The sequence below is a fragment of the Falco peregrinus genome, chromosome 2 (genome assembly GCF_023634155.1).
Source record: "Falco peregrinus isolate bFalPer1 chromosome 2, bFalPer1.pri, whole genome shotgun sequence".
In the NCBI taxonomy this organism is placed as follows: Eukaryota; Metazoa; Chordata; class Aves; order Falconiformes; family Falconidae; genus Falco; species Falco peregrinus.
Genome location: NC_073722.1, coordinates 113,287,839 through 113,311,937, shown reverse-complemented (window position 1 = coordinate 113,311,937; position 24,099 = coordinate 113,287,839). Strand labels below are relative to the sequence as shown.

The 24,099-nt window shown below is 39.9% G+C and overlaps 2 protein-coding genes across 11 annotated transcripts; one reads left to right on the top strand and one right to left on the bottom strand.

The window, feature by feature from the left end:
- Positions 1–1,974: 1,974 nt before the first annotated feature.
- On the bottom strand, positions 1,975–21,734 carry KIAA0753 (KIAA0753 ortholog). 10 transcript variants are annotated; one of them, XM_055795810.1, is made up of 17 exons: positions 21,636–21,734; positions 20,739–20,882; positions 18,916–19,435; positions 17,434–17,540; positions 17,117–17,179; positions 16,062–16,277; positions 14,635–14,845; positions 13,038–13,237; positions 11,734–11,903; positions 10,854–10,943; positions 10,601–10,688; positions 10,100–10,183; positions 9,084–9,257; positions 7,920–8,001; positions 5,890–6,010; positions 5,494–5,718; positions 1,975–3,250 (listed from the first exon to the last, which is right to left on the bottom strand). In XM_055795810.1, the coding sequence occupies exons 2-17, from the start codon at positions 20,826–20,828 to the stop codon at positions 3,133–3,135; spliced, it is 2,559 nt and encodes an 852-aa protein (XP_055651785.1). In that variant the 5' UTR covers positions 20,829–20,882; positions 21,636–21,734; the 3' UTR covers positions 1,975–3,132. The 10 variants fall into 10 exon arrangements, with proteins under 10 accessions (XP_055651785.1, XP_055651779.1, XP_055651784.1 ...); XM_055795804.1 differs by having other exon boundaries at positions 18,835–19,435; positions 21,636–21,733; XM_055795809.1 differs by having other exon boundaries at positions 9,084–9,254; positions 18,835–19,435; positions 21,636–21,733.
- TXNDC17 (thioredoxin domain containing 17) lies at positions 21,722–24,003 on the top strand. Its single transcript, XM_005233037.4, has 4 exons — positions 21,722–21,901; positions 22,645–22,726; positions 23,031–23,106; positions 23,719–24,003. The coding sequence occupies exons 1-4, from the start codon at positions 21,760–21,762 to the stop codon at positions 23,785–23,787; spliced, it is 369 nt and encodes a 122-aa protein (XP_005233094.1). The 5' UTR covers positions 21,722–21,759; the 3' UTR covers positions 23,788–24,003.
- Positions 24,004–24,099: the final 96 nt, after the last annotated feature.

Here is a 24,099-nt window from a genome sequence, read left to right as displayed (position 1 = left end):
ACACCCCACCTCTTTTTCCTGGAAGGAAAGTAGTCCACAGAGAAGAGCAGGATGTGAAGAAAGTCACCTCCAGGAGCAACTCAGAGAAAAAACAAGCCAAAGAGAAGAAAGGAGTTCATTTATGTTCTCACACTGACATTAATAGAAGTTGAATCAGGTCCAGCACTAGTAGAAAAAAAAAAAGTACCTCTCTAAGGCGCTGGTAAAGCAAACACTGTTTCCCTAACTACCTCACTCCCAGAAGCATGCAGATTTAATTTCTGCAGCTAAATATTTACCGATTAGATTGCATGTTTTCAGGAGTTGCAGGAGCTGCTTGTAGAATGCAAATGTGCAGTCCTGTCATCAAGGTCCCCACAGAGGATTTCCAGACTCACCCCTTGCTTCATTGCTCCCTACACACCTAGTTATCTACCAGGAAGGAGGAGCACAGCTGCCCCAGGAGGGAGGGCAAGCCAGGAGCTGAGGGTACCCATGGCACAGGCTGGGAAGTGACTGCACCCCCAGAACACGGTCCCACAGCACCTAAGCAAGGCAGGATGGTGACAGTCACAGGTCCCACTGACAGCCCGGGCATCACCAGACCACACAAGGCAATGAGTCAGAGCCAAGGTCAAGTGAGTCTGGATGAGCAGGGGGCGGGGGGGCACACGGCTGTACCTGTGGCACAGCTTTGGCGAGGACCAGGGGCTGGCCTCACTACAAGGGGGGCTCCTGGCCATGGGCACAGGTCCCAGGCAGGCTAGTCAGGGCAATTAATGCTTGTTGGTGCACGCAGGATACTGCACTGCCCTTGCACCAAACCACTCTGATATGCTTCTACCAGCCATCACCTAAATCACACTGAACCACTGTGTAAACTTTAATTCTACTTCATCTATACATGCCTTCAGCAACTGGTATTTGTTGGAGTCATCCACATGCCTATAGAACCACTGAATTCTTTCATCCTGTTTTTGCTTCAGCCCTCTCAGAGCTCTGACATTGATGAAACTTGCAGATAAAGAATCAAGAAAAAAACAGGCCTGCAAAGGTCTTACAATGAAGTCTAGTCCAGATCCATGGAAGTGGATCCTCTACAACACCAAGCAGAATAGTACGGTTTGCATATCTAACATGTTCGCAAAGGCTTTCAGCCATGAGAAACAGTGCAGACTGCAAGAAAATACATTCTTTGCTATCTATAACATTAAAATGCTTTTTAAAACTGAAACTGCTTCTGGTACTCGCCGATGACTTAGCTTTAAAGACGTATGTTCTCAGATGCATGACAGTGCTTTAAATAAGCGCATGGCCAATTAACATGGCTCATTAGATGCATAGTTAGCAACTGCAGTGGTATTATGGTTGCACATCTCAGCCCCATATACAGCCTCTATCAACATCCTGTGACAAGAATTATGCACATGTATGTTTGTCCAGCTTGATGCCAATCTGTCCCTTAGGAACAATGACATGCAGAGTCACTTTAAGATAAAGGCCTACAATTATGAAATTTTTCAGGGTAAACCTTCAGCACTGTCTAGCTTGCACGAGTAAATAATGCATTACAAAATCTTTTCATTAAGTTCCTTAGGAAGGACTGAAGAGTGTGAAGTCAGGGATCCTACCTAAAGCCTTCACTCCCCACACATTTCTGCTCCAAGAAGGCATCCAAATGCCAGAAAATTATCATCCGGAATAGAAGTTCACTTTGGCATCATCAGTCATCAGAGGATACCACCCATGGCACCATGGGATTTAAGAGAGAAAGTATGTTTACCTTGACAGATGACCATGCTACTTCAAGGCACATGGTAGTCTGACTCTTGTAATGTTACCAGGTACTCCCTCCCTTGCATCTTGGGTGCTGACTATTCCAAATGGGTTCAGATGGAAGTTATCTTAAATTAAAACTATGTTCACTCCTAAGAAACAAGTGTTTTTAAAAAATAAAATGTCTTGAAAATACTTTCACAAGCATATATAAGCATACACAGACACTATGGATTTAATCTTTTGGACTTAAAACCAGGCTTATCTGTATAATCTTGGAAATTAAAAAGATAAGTGCTTTAAATAGTGTTTTAAATTACAGAAATCACACATCAGCAAAGTCACACATCAGCAATAACACTTACATCGTTACATTTGGTGTAAATTTCAAGACAAAACAGTAAACCATCCTTCAATAAAATAATTATTTTTAAAATGTATGTTCTAATAAGAGAAAATAAAAATAATCTTAGAAGGTTAAAAATTATTCTGTTATAGGGCAAACACTATTGGGAAAAAGAAATAAGTTAAAGGAAACAGACTGTTACATGGGATTTTGGGTTACCTCAAGGGTTGGATTTGCATTTCCCTAGAATACTACCATAAATACTTCTTACTCATTGCTGGCTCCAGGCATAGCTGAAACTAGTACACTGATTACTTGAAACAAAGAAGTCAACATCGCAGAATTCCCAGTTGTTCATTTATTTTATTGTTCTTTATTTCAACGAGATTCTTAAGAGCAAGGAACATGGGGTTGGACCACTAAATGCGGATAAAATCATAGTATTTTAGAGTACTTTAAAAAGAAAGGAAATCTCCATGATGCGTTTATATTGAAAAGTCTCCTTTGTCCATGCATGATGTACTAGTGATATTCAGAATCGAACAGAAGAGGTGCTACATTCAGACTTGGGGATGTCGCTACCCAAAGGAAGGATTCTCATGGCACAGACATTGGCTGTACTCATAGGTCAACAGCCTGCTTGAACTGTTCGTGACAGTGCTCGAACCCAGTCCCCCTCCCAGTCTAGTAAGATGATCACACATAAAAATGGATGAAGTAATGCAGGTATACAAATGGATTGGTACTCCTATCAAAATACATAAACTTTACCTGTAACAGTTTATTTCATTCTATTGAAACACTGGCTAAAAAACGTCTGGATGAATGCAGTATAATAAAGTCTGAAAAGGAAAACGTTATGATAATGGCTTTACAAAAATCTGAGATGAATCCTTGATGGACTTAATTCACTTGGTGGACAGAATCTCACAGACTTTAAAAAAAAAACGCATGGAAAATTATATAATCAGATAAGACTGTTAAGGCTGAGGCTGACATCGCATTTGCTAATGGGGCAGATTTGAAAGCATTTATTGCACAGGCTGCAAAAACTCGGACGTGAACACAGCTTCTGCATAATCCTCACAAACATCCTGCAGCTCTGCTGCCACATCACATAGGGCTTCTTCTGTTAGTTGCTCTGCAAGACTTGAGGGAGAGGGAGGGAAGGAAAAGGAAAAGGTTCTGAAAGTCAGATTTAAAATTCCAGTCATTTGTGCCATTGATATCAATGTTCTGATTTTAAAAGGTAAATGCTTGTATTTTTTCATTCTTTCTACTGCTTAGCCCAAGGAAAGATCTAGTATGTGTTGTGTAAGATACCAGAAATTATTTCCTCAGTCCGATTCATAGCAAAGGACATACTTCAGGCTTAAAAGTGTTGAGAGATCTCCGTTGCTTTCTTTTTTCAAACTCTTATTCCTAAAGCAGGATTAGTATCTAAGAGTTAACAAATTATGGTGCTCACCCAAAGGCCACTGAAGCAAATGGGAAGCTTTTTACTGATTTTAGCTATCACTTAATCAGGACTTAGTGAGAAAAACAAAGTTTAAGGAAAAGCGAGATGAGAATTTTCAATTTTCAGTGATCTCTGGACCACAGCAGATGTTACAGAATGGAAAACTATTTTAATGTAAGAACACAATTGTCTACCAGCCTTTTGAAAACTTCCCTTCAGTTCTGTGTATATTCTAAAAATATCATAACGTTAGTCTTCCCAAGACCTTTTGAGCATGGCATAGGAGTGGTTCTTTTGAACACTGTGGGATACTGTTCTACGGAAAAAGATCTGTAATGCCCTCCGGTGGTATGACCACGCCAGTGACGCATGCTGGGCATCGGACTGCGGCTGTAGCTTGATTTCAGGTAACATCAGGCAAATGGCAGCAGTGGAACCCAGCTGTCAGGAGACATTCACTGCCATGTCATCCACCTGCCAACCCCAAGAAGGTGCCAGTCCTCGCACTACCCAGCCTCACGCTAGTTATAAAAAGGTCAGAAGGCAGAATGCCAGCACTGAGAACTGACAAAGGCATATTTCAGTGGTTTAGTTCAGTAGATTCAAACACAGTGGTCTAACTATAGTTATTAAAACATTTGCCTGCTTATTCAGTTGGGCAAGCCATCAATGCACGTAATTAACTTCACATGTGCAAGTCATCTCAAATATTGCAGAACCTGGTCCCGGAAAGGAAACACTGATGCAGATGTCAAATGTTGTTCAAATGAGCTATACCACTTATTTCAATGCCACTACATTAAAAATGTGTGCAGAAGTTTAAAAACTGTTGGCAATTAAGCCTGATGCCCAAACTGCCAGTACAGCAAATTATGGCAAATCATTTCATCTACAACCACTGACGTTAGATTTTTTAAAAATTCTTTCTTAATACTCCAGAATTTTCTGGTTTCATTTCTCTCCTCCCATTGTTAGAAGTCTTCTGATTTCCACTGCACAGTCGTGCCAGTATTTCTTCAGTTCTGAAAGAACAGGACTAGCAAGGTTCAAGTTCAGCCTATATTTCCGTGCATTTTTTGGGCTGGGACTTTACAAGACCAATAGGTGATTTCAGAAATGTATCATACATACTGAAAATGATTTGTAGGCAGTTGTAGGCTATCACTCATATGATATCGTAACCAGTGATATAATGTAGCTGCTCTACCTGTTACTGAGCACTTATTGAAGCTTCAGTGCAAGGGTGGGTATTTCAGCTTACATTGTACCCTGCCTGCTTTAGCAGACATTCAGTGTAACAAGTTTTCCTTGCCAGGATGTGAACAGCAGAGAGACTGTTAACTGCTTCTTCACCTCTTCTATTTGTACTAAGGGTTAGTAAGCCACCTATGTCACACTTCCCACAGTGAACTCCATGAAACATGAAGACTTGTGGAAGAGAAAGCAGTGAAATCTGTGCTAAATCCAGTTGACTCCTTTTAAAGAATATCTACTGTTGTTCCATGAAACATCAACTTCAAAATCCCTCAGCACAAAGATTAAAATTTGCTCAGTTATTTACAGCACTTTATTTCTTTTCCACTCAGAAAAAAAAGTTAATGCTGTTTTCCTTTCCTTCAATTTACCTGTTGATGACAGCCTTCTGAAAATAACGTTACCCTAAATTTCACAGTTGTTTTTGTGGTAACACCATAGAAAACTGTGAAAAATAATCACTCCTCCAGGACATTCTGCTCACATATCTTGTTTTATCCAACTACCTTAAAAATGAACACCAAGTACCAGTAGAGAAACAGTGCAATAGCCTACTGCTTCTGGCTTTCAATTTGGAATTTAAATGGTCCCCTCCCCAGTCCTTACCTGAATAGGGACAGAAAAACCTTTTCATCAGCCCATACATTCACTTCAAAAACACAAAAGATAGTTCACATACCTCTCAGCAATCTGCCATGGATTGAAACTGCCTACTGCCTCATGGGAAATAAGCTTTAAGTGATGCTTGTATCTGCTGTTATAATCCAAGACGCTCTGGAGCATATGCTTTGGCACAGAGAGAGATACATAGCACTCTTTCTGTAGAGAATTCCGAGTCAATTGCTGCAGAATGTAATTTCTAGTCTGCAGCTTCTCCTCTGCTTCTTTGTTTTCATCAATATCACTGGAAATACACAATAGCCATTAAGCCAGAACTGGATTTTCAAGTACCTTTTTGATGGATCAGAAAACCTCTTCAAATAGTGACCATAATTTTCTATTATGAAAACACTATAATTAAGACACACAGCTCATATGCATCATAGTTTAGTGTAGGGATGAACAGTTCACTTACTTGCCATCAAAACGTTTTTCAAATAAAAAGTCCATTTCCGGCTCTGCGTGTCCAATTAATTTGGTTATCTGAATTGGATGAGGAGATGTAGGTATTGTAGCTACTGATGCAATTTGTTGTTCTAGAAGGAAGAAAATAACATTTAAAATTGTTCTTTAGAAGAGAAAAATTAACATTTACTGCAGGTAAATCTTCACAAAGATTTTTGCTTCTTTTAAGTGTAAGTCCTTCAGATAAGTAAGAGTATTGATGGTGACAAGCCCCTAAAATCTAAATTCAATACAAGATTTCCAAGACCTCAGAGTGTGTTAAAAGCTGAGCATTTTAGAAATCCTACCTTTATGATAAATAGTTTGTTGTGTCAGCGGATACTTCTAGAGGAGAGATAGAAAACACTACTCTAAAACTAGTGTAGTCTATTAAGCTTGGTAGTAAATCCAAGATGGGAAAAAAATCCAACAAGATTTGGGATAAGTCTTCACAAGTCTTATTTTGAGATTTTCCAACTAGTGTAAAACAGTACATTAAAGTGATCAGATACTCAGCTTGGAAAAATCAATGCAGCTTCACTGTTGTACTCATTCAAATAGTAGAATAAAGAAGAGAGCAGGGGGACGGGAAAAACAGGACGCTTAAGTCACCCTTATTAGCATGCCACCATGGCAAGCAGCATTAAGGTATCTATGCTTATGTATGGGAAACATCAAACTATTGTTTGGAATGTTACCTTTCATTAATGAACAGTTTCATACAGGTATTATTTAGGTCCCTCAATTAAAAATTTAGTCTGATGTGAAAAGTTAGTTACATCTTTCATCTGAAGGACTTTACATGCTTTCTTTTATTTTCTATTCAATAAAAACAGGCAGGAAAAATGTGATTAAGATGAATGGAAGCAACCAAACTGTGGTTTTTTTTCAAGGATTGAATACTTTTTGCTGAGGCACACTGGACAATGAATTCTGTACACAAAAATCCAGATTTTCTGAGGCTATAAAAATTAAACTTGAGTGTATGCTGCAAGATCTAAAAACAATTATCACCACCACTTGAAAGGAACAAAGTAAATTACTCAGAAGATTTTTCTCTTTCCATCATCTCCTGTGTACTGCCAGAAAAACCCTAAACTGCAATGGATTCACTGCTACAGCAGTACTTATGTAACATTTACTCTTAAACTCTAAGCCATATAAACTGAAAGTTTATTAAAATAAAGGAAAGAAAATGGGAGAAGCAAACTAGAAGATACCTATCTGTTTGCTCCTGCCTAAAGTAAATCAACAGCAGGAACAAACAAGGCTGTCTCACTGTACCTTACCTCAGCCTGTGCACTTTTAAGAATAGTTTTGAATTCATCAGCATGAAAATTATTACTGCTAGGTGTTTCAAAGCAATCCAAGTCAAATGAGAACACACTACTGTTTTCAAGATTTAAGATTTACAGAATTTACCCAGTTCTTTTCTCAAAACTGAAGACAGGCAAGTCATGAAGAGCTTAACATGAAAACGAGTGACATGGCTTTTGGATACCTCAGAAAGTAAACTAGCTGTCTTCTGCAGTAAATCCAAGTAGCTTACGTGTGAAGTGGAGTGTATGTACTTATGGAATATCATCTTCACTGCATAAAAATCATTACTCACATTTTGGCAGAAAATATTTAAGCTAAGGAATGACAAATGCCTAGAAAAGGGACAATATTCAAACTTAACATTTGATGATTGGAAGTATGTATTAATGATTCCTATCCTTCAGCTAAGTTACACTAGCAGTGCTTTCCATCCAAATGCAGCACCCAACAAAGGCAAGTAAAAATGCCAGCCTGTTCTCAGAAGAAATCCTTCCACTTTAAAATACTGACTTTAAAACTCTATTTCAGAAACTGTCCTCTGGAAGAAGCACCTGTAGTATAAAGTGTGTCTGGTTAGTGCTATTTGATCACACCTATTCGAATGATTTTGATCTCAAACCATGTGGATTTAAAGATACAAATTACAGGAAAAAAACCAAGTTGCATTAAAAAGACACTCACCCAGTTTGTCTTCCTGGGTCCAGAACTCTGAATCACTGTATGCAATATGTGTGAATCTCCTGCGTACAGCCTCCTGGTATCTCTGGTTTTGAACACACAAAATTAATCAATCAACACATAGTTAGCAGTTCAGCTGTGATAGTTATCACCCAATAGGAAAGCAGGTGATGATCCTCCTTGGTCAAAGTAGGCTTATCTTGCCTAGTTAACGTAACACAGAAAAGGGTTTGAAATCACAGATAATCGTCTTGTTCAAAAATGCCATACTTGGTGACTCAACTAGTTGCCAGTACCATGGCAGCTCCTCCCATTTCACATCAACAGCAGTAAGCCAAACGACTGAAGGGTCCTCAAGCTGTTCCTGTCTTACCAATAGAGAATTCAAATGCATGCTTAAGTGCCTCATATAGATAAGGACACTCCACAATGTATAAACTTCATGCTTCCCACTTATGAATGGATCTCTAGAAGTAAATGGTACTGAAGTCAGTAATTCTAAGTTATGATAAATTTCACTGAACAGAAAGGTTGAAATGTGATGTGAACCAAAAAATGGAAAAGCTGACCAAAGCAAATTTTTTAAGAAAGCCATATATGAGAAAATTCAAGGCAAGTAAATGATAACTTCGTGAATATTTACATAGAAAGATGTATACATAAGGGCATAAACAACCATATACATCTGATTTCCCCATGTCACCCTGTAAAATATTGTGGATTGACAGAGTGTATTTCCTTGAGATGCTCATGCTACTAAAATACTAGGATCCTATTATCACAAAAATATGGGGGGTGGGGGGTGGGGTGTAAAAAAAAAAATCATAAATATTCAAATACTTGCCAATTTGTGAGACAATCAACATAATTGTCATACTGATTTTCCCATTCACATATGGTGATCTAAGTCACAAAGTCTTGAGGTGGGAAGCAAACTCAGATCTACCAACTCTAAAGCTAGCGATAAAAACCATTAGAGCAAATATTAATCTATTCTTACACAACGTTTTGCTGGAAGCTCAAACTCCTTCCAAGTGTTTCATTTCATACACTGATCCAGTCAGACCTTCCTTCATTTAAGAATGTAGATACTGACAGATACTGCAACTTATGGACAGTAAACAAGAAACTGGCACCAATGAGACCAACCAAGAGAGAAAATCTTACTTCAATTTCTTCCATTCTTTGTAACATTGACTCCAGACTATGAGTGTCAGCCACAGGCAGAGCCTCAGTCTGGAGCCTGCCACGCTGCTCCATACCCCACAGCTCCTGAGCAGTATCTTCCAAAAGATCATCCAATAGCTTATCACTCAGAATATCTGCATTTTCTGCAACCTGCTATTTAAAAAAAAAAAAAAAAAAAAAAGCAACACAAAAAAAATCACACAGCCAGTGCAAGAAATAAACAAAAAAACCCAAAACAACTGTAAGAAAGAATGCTTACAAATCAAACATTCCTTACAGCAGCTTATGGAAATAATACAGTTGCCATTTCAACTTTTCCCTTCAATGAAAATCCAAATAAATTCTTGCTTTCCTTCCACTCATACAGTAAGCCAAATATATAAAAACAGGTTAGCATGTTCCTACCAATAAAATCAACGGATATGGAACAAGGTTGCTACGCAACTATGTTCCCAAATGGGAAGACAATACTGTCACAGGTTCAGAGATCACCCAGGAATTCAAGAAAGTCAAGTGAAGGCCTTCATCTTCCAAAACACTACACACACATTTAGCTTACCATATAGGAACAGTCTCACAGCAGCTCCAGGTGGTAATGAGTAAATATATAGGATACAGGCCACAGCCATAGGTTTCAGTTTTAGCAATTAGCCATGGTATGACATCGCTATTCGTTTACTTGTATTATTTTATATGAAAATATTTTTCCTCCCAAACAACTTTATGCATTCAAGGCTGCATCAAGCAAAACATGTACAAGAGATGATGTTAGAAAGAGCTTTCTCATTGTTTCATATTGGACATGGCTACAAACCAATACTTTATAAGGTACACATGCCCACACAATGACAGTTTTAAAGATGTGGCTTCCGTGAGTTGAAATTGCTAAGTTTGGGAAATCAGTACTATTTTTCCAGATGCATTCTGCTATACAGCAAAGTTAAAAATTCATCTCAAATGTCAAACGACTTTAATCTAAGACAGATAGAATATACCTTCTCAGTTGCATGAGTTGAAAGGTGGGTTAAAAATGAAGAATCCTTCACATGACAGTTTGTTTCCAAGGAAAGATTGACCTTCTAAATAAAACACAAATCCTCTCATGATAATCAAGCTTTTTGTATTATTAGTCATTAGTACTACTAGTACAAATTTATTTAAGTCATTAAATACAATATTTTAAGAATTATTAAAATAATCTTATCAAGTCTAGTCATGTTCAGCGTGGAACTGTTATGACCGTTCAAAAACAACTTAAAAATGCATCTACTTGACAAGAAGCTAACCAAAAAAGATTTAATGCAGCTTTGCCGAACTTCATCACAATAATTCAAGACCCACATACTGAAATGGAGATATACTTGCCAAACGTCCAAAACTGTGTTACTACATAAATATGACTTGAACTAAGTTGAAAAGAAACTGTGTTGCCCCTCTGTAAATGTTTAGCAAGTATAAACATCCTTCAAACAGAGCCATGAGTTTGACTGTACTACCTGTGTCCTGTCTAACAGAGGTTCTGAACATTCCCATACTGCCTTCTCATCTTTGTCTGCGTACTGGGTTGGAGAAGTACTTTGTGACCTACACAAAAAAGAACAAATGACAATGCCATTCTGAAACTTGGTATGACAACAATAATTTAAACCCCCAAACACATAAATGTACTTTTTGGGGGACTGGTGGGAGTGGGGAGAAGACCATATCAGGTTTGACACCATTTAATAGCTCTTCAAAGTAACTCATTACCTTAATTTTTGTATTTCTTTAATTTCTCCTCTGCTAAGGTCAGCTAAAACCTTCACTCTTTTTGAAGTTTCTGCTTCAAGCCATGGAAGTCTTCAAAAATAAAACAGTAACATAGAGGGTTAAAAAATGCACATCCTAACATCTGAATTTCCGAAATAATGTGATTCTGAGTATTACTTCAGAAAACTTGCAAAAAACTTTAGAGGGAAAACGAATACTGACTTCAAGATCATATAGAGCCAGGAAATTTTCTTGAGAACCAGGGATCTTCAATTATGTTTCTGCTACTGGCAAACAGGCAACACCATGGCTATCTACAAATACTACACAGCGAGACAAGCTTCTTATCTTACCATGCATGCTGCCTAGTACAGATCTAGCAGCTGGATCTCCTGCTTCAACTGCCATAAGCAGCAGTCCCAAAGTAAACTAAATTTGGGGAGCCCTGGTCTACAGGATGCTCAGCATAGTTTAAAATAAATAAACCCATGCTCCATTAGTGGCTAGGACAAAGACATACATATCGCTCTTCTGGAACAGGGAGTTAATACTTACATTCTTAATGCAGTGCCGAATGGCCATTCTGCATACTGTGTGTTTTGTCAAAGCCATGCCTAGCATTTTTTGGCCTGTGAGTCACAGACAATACTTGGACCTGATCCAGGAAAAAGCATAAAGCAATGGCTCTTCCCAGGCTGTATGGATGAGGCCACTTCGTGCCAAGTAAAAGAATACAACTATCTGGAAGTAAGCTGTGCTGTGCCACTTGCCTTCGCAATCTGACAGCCAGGCCAAATCCACCCTATTTACTAGCACAAGTACAGCAGCATTTCCACAGGAAAGCAGGGCTAAAAGAGGTTCCACTAGATTGTGAACATACCGCCTAGGTGAAACATGTGGAGAGGTAGTGTTTGGAGGCACGCAGGGTATTCTGCTCTCCTTAACAGGTTGTTTGTTCTCCTTTAGCTGGAAAGCTATAGTTGTCTCTTGAAATCGGGCATGCTTTCCTTGAGGCTGTACCCGTCTTGATTTTAAAGATTTTGGCATTCCCTTAAAATGAACACAATCACATTTATGACATACATTCCAGTTGCTGAGTTTTTAAAGTATTTTGCATGCTGCTTCAGAATTTGTCTTGAAGACATGCCTACTGGCTTTGTTGCACAGTTAATGTACGTGGAGGTTTTACAACTGATTCAAAGGGAAGTACAACTGTGCCTGAACAGAACGTATGCATAATCCTGCAACTATTTTTTTTTGTAAACAGTCCCAATTTTTCCAGTGATGTTCTTCATGGGGAAAAGATTCCTTTGAAATTACCAGAATCAGACTCTACATTAACTCTTAACAAATCCAAATAGAAGGTTTCCACGGTAACATTTTATTCAGCCCTGAGACTATACTATTGCCATATTTGTATTTTCTACAAGGACACTTAGACTAGTCCCCTCAGTATGAATTTCTGAAATGCTTAACTTTCCTGCTCACAGCCCTCACTTTTAAGATAGATAGGGGAAGCAATGAAAGTTACATCTATGTTACTGTATCAGATCTGCCTTTTCAAGCTTAAAGTGATACTCTGAGGAAGGGGGGGAAAAAAAGTGTTTTATAAGAACCCCCAACTATTTGCAAAATGTAGCACTTTGAAATATTCTTTAAAGAACTCATTTGTTTGCATTACAGAAGCCTTTTGATGGTTGCAAGGAGGACTCACCAGGAACCAGAATTTGTATTGTGAAGTTTTTATCATTTCTGTAACCAACAAAGTCAATCTGCCTAACTTATATCCTCCTACCAGCATTAGCAGAACATTACTGCTGAGTGCATTTTTCATAACAGGATGACCAATAAGAGAAAAATATTTCAGCTTTAATTTCAAGTTGAAAAATAACCATGCTAATTTCAAACATGAAATGAGTTTCAGCAAAAGTTTTCCTTGCTAATTCTGTTATTAGTTCTAGTTGCACAGTGTGTTTCCAAGGAACAGCAACACTACTTTCAAAAAACATTTAATAAAATTGTCATAACCACTAAAAATAATGTGGGTAGATAACATACTTTATGCCTCCTAGCTCAGAATAAAAAAATTGTGGGGAAGTGCAAAGTGTGACAGTGTCTTACAACATCGAACAAAACTCTGAGAACAACTAGAAGAAAGCATAAATTTTTTTATCACTTCCATACCTGTGATCTTGCAGGTAATAACATGCTTTTCTTCTTCAAAGGGCCACTTTCAAGGATGGGATCTTTTTTTACAGCTCTAGGTTGCACCAATGCATCTACGCTTTCTTGTAAAGTGGCATTTCTCTCTGGAGTAGGTGGGTCATTTTCTTCTCCGAATTTATTGTGCTGTGTATAAGTACAACTGTTTGCCTTCTGAACTGCTGAAACATTTGCAACATGTCAATGTTTATCTGTACCAAAAATAAAACTTTCAACTGTAAGTTGAAAGGGGCAAGAATCATCTTTATTTCTACACTTGATACTTCTGTTATGCTAGGTATACCTAATCATGAACTTTTAAGCTCTACCATAATTTTAAAAAAGTCAAATAAAAAATGAAAAAACCCAAACTCTTTTACTTCCATCAAGTATTAAATAAATTGTCTTTCTTACACTGTTTCAATGGACAGGAGATTTTGGGGTTTTGTGTGCATACACATATTTACACATATATAGGTATTTGAATACACATAAGTATGAAAACCATGGGAAAGCCATATGAAGTCTAGGCAATGGTAAAAAACATGCTTTTTTAAGCAGCAAGACACATGGAAATAATTAGATGCTTGTCAATATACTGTCTCTCTGGACTGCCAAAGATTAATACATCTCATGGAATTCTTCTCACCCTTACCTAGGCATAGAAAGGAATACTTACCTTATCTAGGGGTAAAAAGGAATACTTACCACTCTAGTAAAAAACAGTAGGAGATATGAGAAAGACACCCCCAAGAAGAAAAACAATTAATACAGATTATGTAATAATGTAATAAGCTATAATGGCTTTCATGAGGTGTCAAAATACTTCAGGTGGTAAACAGTAAATTACATCACATCAACCTGAGAAAGAATAAAGCCCATTTCTTCCATATATCAAGTAAAAGAATAATAAACTAAACCAACTCCCAATAGTTGCATGGCAAACCAGTAGTGAAAAAAACAAGCCTTCAAAAAAACCAGCTTAACTATCAGTTAATGTGTCTCTAAGTACTGCAACTCTGATTACTGTGCAGAAGACATTAACATTAACGAGCTGGCAAGAACAAAACATAGCCAGCCCCCTTAAAAGCTGAGAAATTGCATAAACCAAGGAAATTCTGAGCCAAGGCTTCAGTGTATCTTTTCACTGTAAACCGTTCATCAATAGCTTTGTTGGAAATTTGCAAAATGTCAGCAACTTTGCATTCCAAAATAGTACATTTATGCAGTATTATCTACATAGATACTTGGAAATATTCCGTATGCACCATTAATGTCAACTCATAAACTGCCATTTAGCTGTACACTGCAGAAAAACAATCCAAATATAGCCCACAGTACAAGAAATGGACAAAAATAGGAAGAACATGATCATAATAATATGAACAGGCATATAAACCTGCAGCAGGTCTATCATCTCAGGGAAACAGTTGAAAAAAATGCACGGCAAGGCTATGTGAATCTGACAACTACATATGGGCTGTTACACACTTCTGACCAACAATACGTAACATACTGCAAAACTGAACTGCAGATAAGTTAACTGTTAAAAATGTATTTAATAAATTAAAATACAAACCAGTCAGGAGACTCCTGGCAGCTGGAGGTTTTCTAGGTTCTTGCCCATGCTGTCCCTTTAAAATGAGAAGTTTGTTTTCTCCTTTTGGAGATATAATCTGTTTTCTGGCTGGAAACATCTTAGTGTTCCTTGGAGATTTGCTGTCAGATGCTGTAATACATTTCTTCACTTTTTGGGGTGTTCGTTTCTTTTCCAGCAGTGCATCCAGATCCTGCACCATATATTTACAATTTTAATTACTCTCTCAATAATGTAGTAATAAGCAGCAAATTCAAGCTTCTAAGTAGCTGGAACTTTTTTGGTGTGGGTTTTTTTTTGTTTGTTTTGTTTTTTGTAGTAGTGATTATTCCTGATAGCTTATTCATGCAGAAGCTTCTTCATATTATCAACTTAAATCTTAAAGAGAAAAAACTTGCATTTTTGTATTTACAATTGAATCTAGCAAATTAATTGCTTACAGCATGTTCAAAAAGAAACAGACACAAAGGCCACAGACAAAAAAAAATAAAATGCTCACATGACTATGGTAAGACAGACAGGCACTTCTTCCAATGCTAAGCCCAAATTTAAACAACTCTACCTCTTTTCCAGTTCCCAGGCAATTAGCACTGTTACTGTTCTCATAAGTACTTCAGAAGAGTAAAAATAAAACCACAGCTCTTAAAACTAGAACAATATTTTAAGGAAAATAAAACACCTTACAGCTGTTTTATCAGTTGCTTTTATTCAAATTAATTAAATACTATTTTTGTAATAGTTCAGGTTTACAGAGGTTCTTACTTAAAAAAATAATCTTGTAGGTAGGAACTGCAGCAGGAAACGTGAATCAGAACTTTTCTATTATACCAACAACACATTTTAAGTTAACAGATATCACTAACAAAAGCCATTTGAAGGACACAGAGCTTAAGTAACTCTTGTAGCTACAACTTTATCTTCTGCCTGGACAATTCTGAACCCACCACCATGTGTGAGGCTCAGATGCTCACCACTAATCCTGATGACTAAAGCATGCATCGCAAAAGAATAAACACATGACTTACACCAATGTATAAAATCCAATTCTTTCAGTGCTGAAAATGGCAAATTAATCAGAGCAACCAGTGCTTTGTTGTCACTGTCACTACCAGTCCTTACTCTACCAGGAGAGCCAATAAAGACAGGGAACAGCATCAACAAGAACCGCAGCAGGTGGCTCCCATGTTTAGGACACAACTCTATTTTACACCACCATTATTTAGGAACATAAGAAACACATTTATACATTAGAAATGTGGCCTTTAAAAAAAACAACAACAAACCCAAAACAAACACAAAAAACCCAACAGGAAGATATTCTGGCATTTTGTGAACACACAATATAGTTTGCAGTCTCATATTTCACAACATCTTTTCTGCTTTGGCAAAAACAAAATTATTTTTCCTACCTCAACTTGCAATAAAACATCTATGATAATGTCAGAAATGGAAGAATCCACTTCTAGCTTGGCAGAACAGAGAGACAGTTGTCGAATGAGACTGCCCAGTTCCTTGTAGTGGGTAGGAATCTGCTGCTCTGTTTGATCTGTAAACTGATTGGCAAATGCCTGCAAGGCTCGTACAGCTCCTCTGTGTGCTGCTGCCAATCTGGATACAGCTCGAGACTGGAAGTATGGAAAATAAATGCTTTAATAGCTATAGTTTCTACAAATACTGATAGTATTCAAAGAATTGTTGTCAAGATTTCAGGGAGAAACACACAGGCTTGGGATAATTCTGATGGGTATGAGGCCACTTGTGAGACACAACAAAACTGGCATTTAAGTAATCTACTAAAGGTGCTACGCAACAGTACTCATATCAAGTATCATGCTAGCCTCAGATAAAATAGCCTGGTTATAACATATTCTGATGTTTCTACTACCTATGCCAACAGAGTACTGTAGTCATGGGCTTGACCCTAACATACAAGAACTGCACAAACATAAAGCATTCTCCATCCTCCAGTTTTTGTTACAAAAGAAAATACTAGTGATGGAAAAGTACAAGAGAACACAAGGACAGTATCAGCCAAACAGTAGGCACAATCTCAGTACTGCCTTTCTGAAAGATGCTGGGCCAAGAAGAAAACCAGGAAGGGGGCTGGTAAGACTGAGTGGCATCAACAGGAAATCAAAAAAAGGAGTCAAATGTAGCACACAGTGTTAATCAGAAAAGGAAGTGGAATGAAGAAGGAATTAAAAGTCACATAAGAGCAGAAGACCAACAGCCTTCCTCTCCAATTTACTGCAGACAGGTAAGATCTGAGAAGAGGGAAGCAGCAAAGGCAGTATCAGACCAAGCAAGACATACTTCTTGTGAAAATGAGTTGAAAGGTCAAGATACAAAGAAAATCTCCCTTCTGGAGAGGGCTCAGATGTACCCTATGCAGTCAAACTCAATTAGCTAGAAAACTTTATATCAATATAAGTTACTCACAGCCTGAAGGATAATTACATCTTACCTTTTTAGTATGTTTGATTTTATGAGGACTCAGTTTCTCTAAATCATCCTGAATTTCTTTTACCTGTTTATCAAGGAAGGAGGGGGAGGAGAGGTGAGTCAGTCAGAATTAGCTCCATGCCTATAAACAAATAATTAATGCCCGAGTGAAAGTCCAAATTTTCCAATGGTGACGCTCCCCTCTCCAATCACACCATTCAAATCTAAATCAAGTTCAGAGATAACCTGATTGAATTTCTCTCGTTTCAGTTCATTTCTGTCAAATTCATCACAGTCAACTAGCTACTATACACACCAATTTAAAACACTGGTTCCTACCTGTTGCTGGAGTGCATACAGCATCCGAGCTGACCGTGCAGCTTGCTTCTGTCTCCTAATACAAACTCGTTGCTCTTCATCAGGATCTAAAATTTTTCTCTCTTTCCCTAAAAAACATGAGGTTTAAAGTTTCATGTCTTAATTTAACCTGTGAAAATCCCGATTAAGCCACGATAAATAATTCAGCAGCAAGCCTCTTTTGTGCAGAACTAATACACAATGCATCACGTATTTTGCAGGGATCCCTTGAGCAGTAATGCAAGCTAGTAATTTCAATTCTACATCATGTCTCTATGTAGAATTTGACTAAAAATGCTTATCAATACAGCTTATTAGTTATAGTTTACAAAATCACGTGACCCCTTAGTTTTATTATAAAGTTATAGGTAAAGCACTCAAAGTGAGGAATGGTTAAACTCTGGCTAATTATTACAAAAGAACCAACATAGTGTATACTGGGGTTGGCTGGGATGGAGTTAGTTGTCTTCAGAGTCACCAATATGGTGCTGTTTTGGATTTATGACTGCAACAGTGCTCATGACGCACCAGTATTTTGGCTATTGCTGAGCAGTGCTTTGCACAGCACTAAGGATTCTCATTTTTCAACTATGCCTTGCCAACACATAGGCTGACCCCAACTGATCAAATGGATACTCCATGCCATGCACAGCAATAAAAACTGGAAGGTTCTTTGGGGAAGGTTGCCATGGCCCACAGATTGGCTGGGCATTGGATCTGCTTGTGGGAGGTAGTGAGCGATTACCTTTGCATCACTTGTTTTGGGTTTTTCTTTCTTCTTCATCTTTCCTTCCCTCACTAAACTATCCTTATCTCAACCCCTAAGTTTTCTTGCTTTTAATCTTCCTATTCTCTCCCCCATCCCACTGAGGGGGATATAAGCACAAGCATGTGGTACTTCACTGCAGACCGGGATTAGCCCACAACACTGTGACAGAAAGCACATTAATCATGCTACTTACTGTACATCCATAAATTAGGTGAGTCAGACTTGTGAAATTAAATCTTACCAGCTGTTGCCCCCTTTCTTGTCACTGGTAAGAATGTGGTTAATTATGATACTGTTTTTTCCAGCCTGAATATCTAGCCAATAGGTCTACAGACACCAGTATTTTTTCACCCACATTATTAAATAGCCTACCACTAATTTACTGTCATTGCAGGTTGGACTGGAACTCACCATACTCAAGAGATATTAAACCCTACTATTGCTTAAACTGGTTAGCCATTCTAGTTTTTATCTCCATTTGAAAAAAGTTAATGGTTCTCAAAAATCCAGAACTAAATATGGGTTTTAATCCAAGCCAAAAAAAAAAAAGAAAGAAAAACAAATCAACAAACTACTGTATATTTATATAACATAATTATTGTTCAGTCTTACACCTTTTTTAGTCAGTTCTTCAATTTTCTGGACATAGTTCCTCAATTCTTTTTGCAGCCGCCGGACTTCCTGCATAGTTTTACCTTCTTTTTTGTTCACATTTGGCTTGGGGTCTGGTCCTGTGTCATGGGTGGGTGGAGAGTCCAAAACAGCTGGTATTACCTTTCCCTCATTTGCTGTGTAAAGAAAAACTTTAGCGCCAGAGGCGGTAGTTTCCAGTTTAGAAGGCTGACTGAGTTTCTGCTGATATTTCGAAAGAGTTTGAGACTTCAGTGCATTTTTATTTTCTGGATTTGTGAATACTTTAGTCATGTGCTGGTGTGACTTCTGGACCAGCAATGGTTTATTGACAGCATCTCCAAACACTTGCTCTTCAAGATGTCTTCGTTTTATGTCCCTTTTGGCTAGTTGAATAGCCAATTTTAGTCTCTCCTCAGATACCACTGAAAACATGCCAGAGCTTCTTATGCTGGGGTCCTCACTTACAGCTAGATTTCTCTTATCATTGCATGCCTTCAGTTTTTCTATTACAATTGGACGGGGATTAGATAATCTGAGAGCCAAGTTCTCTGGAAGCGCAGGAACATTTCTATTAAACTGGAGCTGTACCAAAGTGTAAAAAAAAGCTGATGTTACACAGAACACTTTACACAGGTAATGTACCTCTAGCATATAATAGTAAGGAAGATAGATCTTCTTTCGTATTAGAATGCATTCTGGGCATTTTGTCCACTCAAACAAATGCCAGTAATCAGAATTATTTTGAATTAAACATTTAGATAATCTTGTAAATAACATTAGGCACTTATCTGCAACTTCGGATGGGCACCTTAGGAAGGGTACACACACTGAAAAATCTGCACCAAAGTGACTAGGCAATGGACAATAAATGCCCTTATAAAGATTTTTTTAATAGTTCTTCCAATGAAATTAATGAGTTATAACAACAATTAACATTAGTAATATAAATGGGTATGATTATATCATAATGATTTAGTAAGGCATTACTAAATTTACAAGAGAGAAAAAGATGGAGATGCATGACGAAGGAGAAATGGAAAGCTGAAACATGGTAACAGAATAAAGTTTCCAGGTTCTTTTTTCCATGTAGTAAAGTAAGAGGTTAAAATAGTATATTGGTTTAGACTAGAATAGTGTTAAATTTCTTCATAGTATTTTGTACAGTGCTGTTTTGGATTTGTGATGAAAAGAGCATTGACAGCACACCAATGTTTTAGTTACTGCCGAGCGGTGCTTACAGAGTGTCAAGGCTTTTTCTGCTTCTCACACCACCCCACCAGCAAGTAGACGAGGGGTGGGCAAGAAGCTGGCAGAGGAGACAGTCAGGACAGCTGACCCCAACTGACCCAAGGGATACTCCATACCATATGACATCATGCTCAGCAATAAAAGCTGTGGGGAAGAAGGGGAGATCATTTACAGTTACAGTGCTTGTCTTCCCCAGTCACTATTACACGATGAAGCTGCAGAAATGGATGAACGCCTGCCTGCTGATGGGATGTAGTGAAAGAATTTCTTATTTTGCTTTGCTTACACGCACAGCTTTTGCTTTAACTATTAAATTGTCTTTATCTCAGCCCATGAGTTTTCATGCATTTACCCTTCCGATTCCCCTCCCCATCCAGCTGAGGGAGAGTGAGCAAACAGCTGTACGCTGAGCTGCCTACTGGGATTAAACCACAACAGACAGGTAAATATTTACAGATTTGGTTTCTGATCTATACCCGTACAAAAGAACCGTGTCAAGATTATGTATGACAGTATCATGAAAGCAAGTATGCACGTTTAACAACGACTAGCAGGCTATCTGAGGAAGTGGGTCGTAATCTTCTTGATGATCACAAATGAAAACCAATTGAGCATCGCTGCAGAAATCAACTAATACCTGTGTTTGTAAAGCCTCTGTCTCATTCCTGTGTAGCTGGGCAGTGAATGCAAACGTAGCATCAGACATAGCTGTCTGGCTTGGCCCCATCACATCGGCTCAATGCTGAAAACCCCGTTATTTTTCCTTTGTTTACAATTACAACTGTGAACACAAAAAGAATCATAAGTTATTTCTGCCTCTCAAAAGCAATCCCTGGTGTCAATATGATGTCAATAACGGATAGTGAACCAACCTGGGGAGGCATGTAGAAACAGAAAGCGTAACGCGTGTGCTCATACAGGTGGTACACAAAACAAAGAGTACAATCCTGCCATTTAAGGTAAAATGTACAGTTTATAGCCTTCTTTTACATACCCCCATGGAGAGCTGAGGAGCACCACAACGGGGGGCGGCACACACCATGAACCCTACGACGGCTGCAGAACTTTCATAGCTATGGCTCCCCCGGCAGGGGAAAGGCACCAGGTCGCAGGCAGAGCCCGGGGCAGCCGGGCCTGTGCAAAATCCGCCAGTGTCCACGGAGCACAGGCCGAGGGCACGCTCGTACCTGAACTGCTTCACAGAGAAGGATTTAAAACAGAAGCGAAGTGCCTCCTTCCTCTAGGAATTAAATAGCGCTGCTAAAACTCGATCGCGACTGAAGTACAGGCGTTGTCCCTACTCCTTAGCTCAGCCACAGGGACTCCCGTCCGGCCTGACATTGCCGGGGCGGCCCTGCCCGCCCGCTTCTGCGGGTCGCGACGCGAGGGGCGCCCCCGCAGCCCAGCCCTGTCGGCGACAGCCCGCGGCGGCCGCTTCTCCCCCGCATCGCCCTCAGGGCACGGCGGGCGAGACCGAGACCGGCCCCAGGGTGAAGGAGGGAGAGGTACGCCCCGCGCCCGCGCCGGGACCTACCGTTCAAACCCGACCATGGCAACCGCCGCCGCAGAGGCCACCGGGAAGTGGCACGGAGCTACGGGGCGCGACGGGGGCGCAGGCGGGGCGGGGCGGCCCCGCCCTTCCCTTCCCCGCTGCCGCCATGGGCTGGGAGGAGAAGCAGGTCCGCGGGTACCCCGAGTTCGCGCAGACGGCGCAGCGCTATCACGGCCGGCCCATCTTCGCGCTCTTCTGCGGCGACAAGGATGCCGAGGGCAGGAGCTGGTGCCCGGACTGCGTGAGGGGTGAGGGGCGCGCCGGGGCGGCTCAGCGGGCACAGAGGCAGCGCGGCCGGCGGCGGGGAGCGCCTTGCGCCCTTGGCCCTCGCGGGGCCTCCCGGCAGCGGCTGCACCACCCGGGGTCCGCGCTGCCCACCTGCCGCTCGGGCCGGAGGCCGCGGGTGCCCTTCCCCTCCCACGGCTGGCGCAGGGCGGCCGCCCGCCGTGCCCCTCCGTACCCGGCCCCCATCGGCGGGGACCGCGGGCCGCGCGGCGCGGAACAGCGCACATCGCACCGGCTTGTTAGCGGAGTCTGGCGCAAAGGCCCAGCCGACAGCCCGGCGCGGACCTTAGGATCGGTTAGTTCTCGCGCGGGTGGCGTGTCGAGAGGCAGAAGCGACCTAGCAGTCACTGCCTGGCCGGAAAAGGTGAAGGTAGCTCCTCAGAAAACACAGAACTTTCTGGATGATACCCGCCAGAGTGCATACGGCAGCCGCTTACTGCTGTTCCGAAGGCTTTCAGACAGGAGACTGGTTGTTTTTCTTGTTAAAGCAGAAATTGGCCTTTACTCAAAGACAAGTCCCTTCAGTGTTGAGCATGCAGTAAATTCTGCAAAGCTTGTGGCTGACCAGATGAAACAAAATACACATCTCTACCTGAAGCAGACAGAACGTTCATTAGCAGCCTTGCTGCTCAGAGTAGGTCTGTGGTGTGATTCTGTAGCGCTGTAAAAGTACTGACTACTAACAGATTTTAAAATTACTCTCTAGCTGAACCAGTTGTGAGGAAGGAACTTCATAACATGCCTGATGAGTCTGTATTCATCTACTGCCTAGTAGGAGACAGAGCCTAGTAAGTAACTGTTTTAATGCCAACAACTGATAGAACTTTGCTATTCCTGGACAGGACGTTAGTTACCATGTTGGAACAACTGACTGAACTGTCCTTTTCTGCAAGGAATGAAGCAGTTTGTTTATTTATTTGAGTTTTGAGGTATATACCATCCCCAATATGAACCATCTGCATGCTTGTTCCGACAAGTGGGTTGGGGAGGTGCTAGGCAAAGACCACTGAATCATCCTTTTGAAGGAATTTTAACAGGCTAACTTCAAGCTGCACCACTACAAGCTGTGCTTAACTGCTTCTTCCCAAACAGCTGGAAAGATCCCAACAATGAATTCAGGAAGAACTTGAAACTAACAGGAGTACCTACACTACTTAAATATGGAACAGTAAGTCATTTATTATATGTTCTAGATATACATTCAGGTGGGAAACAGGCAGGAGCTTATGGCTATGAATGAATGCAACCCATGTTTTCTGATACCCTCTCTTGTTTAAAAACAGCAGACAATTAGCAACAGCTCTTCTGCTCCTACCCATGTACTCTTCCTGCCATGAATGGCTCCTGAAGGGTGAACCACTCTGCTTCCTGTGTAATTTTATCTATAATATGTACACTCAGCATGGTGTGGTTGAGGAGTAGAGAAAATTCTTAGCAACATACTGTTAAGCTTCCTGAATTGCAGCTCCTCAAATGTAAAATAAAAATCCAAATGTTTAATTATGGGAGTGAAACAAGTTATATGCAGTGTATTCTTCAGACTACAGCTCAAGCTTTAACTTGTGCATGTTATTTAAATTAGCAGTTACTTAGAAATGCTTCTTCCAAGGCCAGAAAATCCTCAGGCCTTTTTTAATGATTCTTACCCTTGCTTGCTCCGCACACTGCTCCTCCCCTTCCCAGAAAAAAAAATGCTGCAGTATGACTAATGTTAGTATGTTCAAACGGCTCTAGTCTAAAACACGTTTTTGAATTGCCCCTAAACCATCTTTTCTTTCAGCCTCAGAAGCTGGTTGAAGAAGAATGTTTTAAAGCAGAGCTTGTGCGTATGTTGTTTACTGAAGACTAAGTCCTCCAGTAGTTAATCATTTACGAAGATGTTAATCTCAAGTTATTTGCAGTATCCTTGCGAGGAATCTTTAACCTTTTTTAAAAACTTTCATGGTTAATTACTTCTGACTTGTCAAGATGAATGTAATTAAATTCTAGGTCCAAACCTTCCACTAAAATCTTGCAACAAAAAAATGTATCTTTCACATTCAAATAAACTTGAGTTTGCAAAGTCTCTTTTCAAAGTAACTGAGCTCATGTTATAACCTGAGAAAGCAGCCTGCAATTACTGGAGACTTAACTGCAAAGTTATACCTTTAATAGTGGGGGG

What these genes read in the sequence shown, in the direction of transcription:
- KIAA0753 (XM_055795804.1), bottom strand. Translation starts at nt 20,828, where the DNA reads ATGGGGCCAAGCCAGACAGCTATGTCTGATGCTACGTTTGCATTCACT. An exon ending in TGAAGAACTGACTAAAAAAG is followed by an intron (nt 17,541 to 18,834) that starts GTGTAAGACTGA and finishes CATGTTTTTTAG; the next exon opens with GGAAAGAGAGAAAAATTTTA. An exon ending in GACCCAGGAAGACAAACTGG is followed by an intron (nt 6,011 to 7,919) that starts GTGAGTGTCTTT and finishes TCTTCCTTCTAG; the next exon opens with AACAACAAATTGCATCAGTA.
- TXNDC17 (XM_005233037.4), top strand. Translation starts at nt 21,760, where the DNA reads ATGGGCTGGGAGGAGAAGCAGGTCCGCGGGTACCCCGAGTTCGCGCAG. An exon ending in GTGCCCGGACTGCGTGAGGG is followed by an intron (nt 21,902 to 22,644) that starts GTGAGGGGCGCG and finishes ATTACTCTCTAG; the next exon opens with CTGAACCAGTTGTGAGGAAG. An exon ending in CACTACTTAAATATGGAACA is followed by an intron (nt 23,107 to 23,718) that starts GTAAGTCATTTA and finishes CTTTTCTTTCAG; the next exon opens with CCTCAGAAGCTGGTTGAAGA.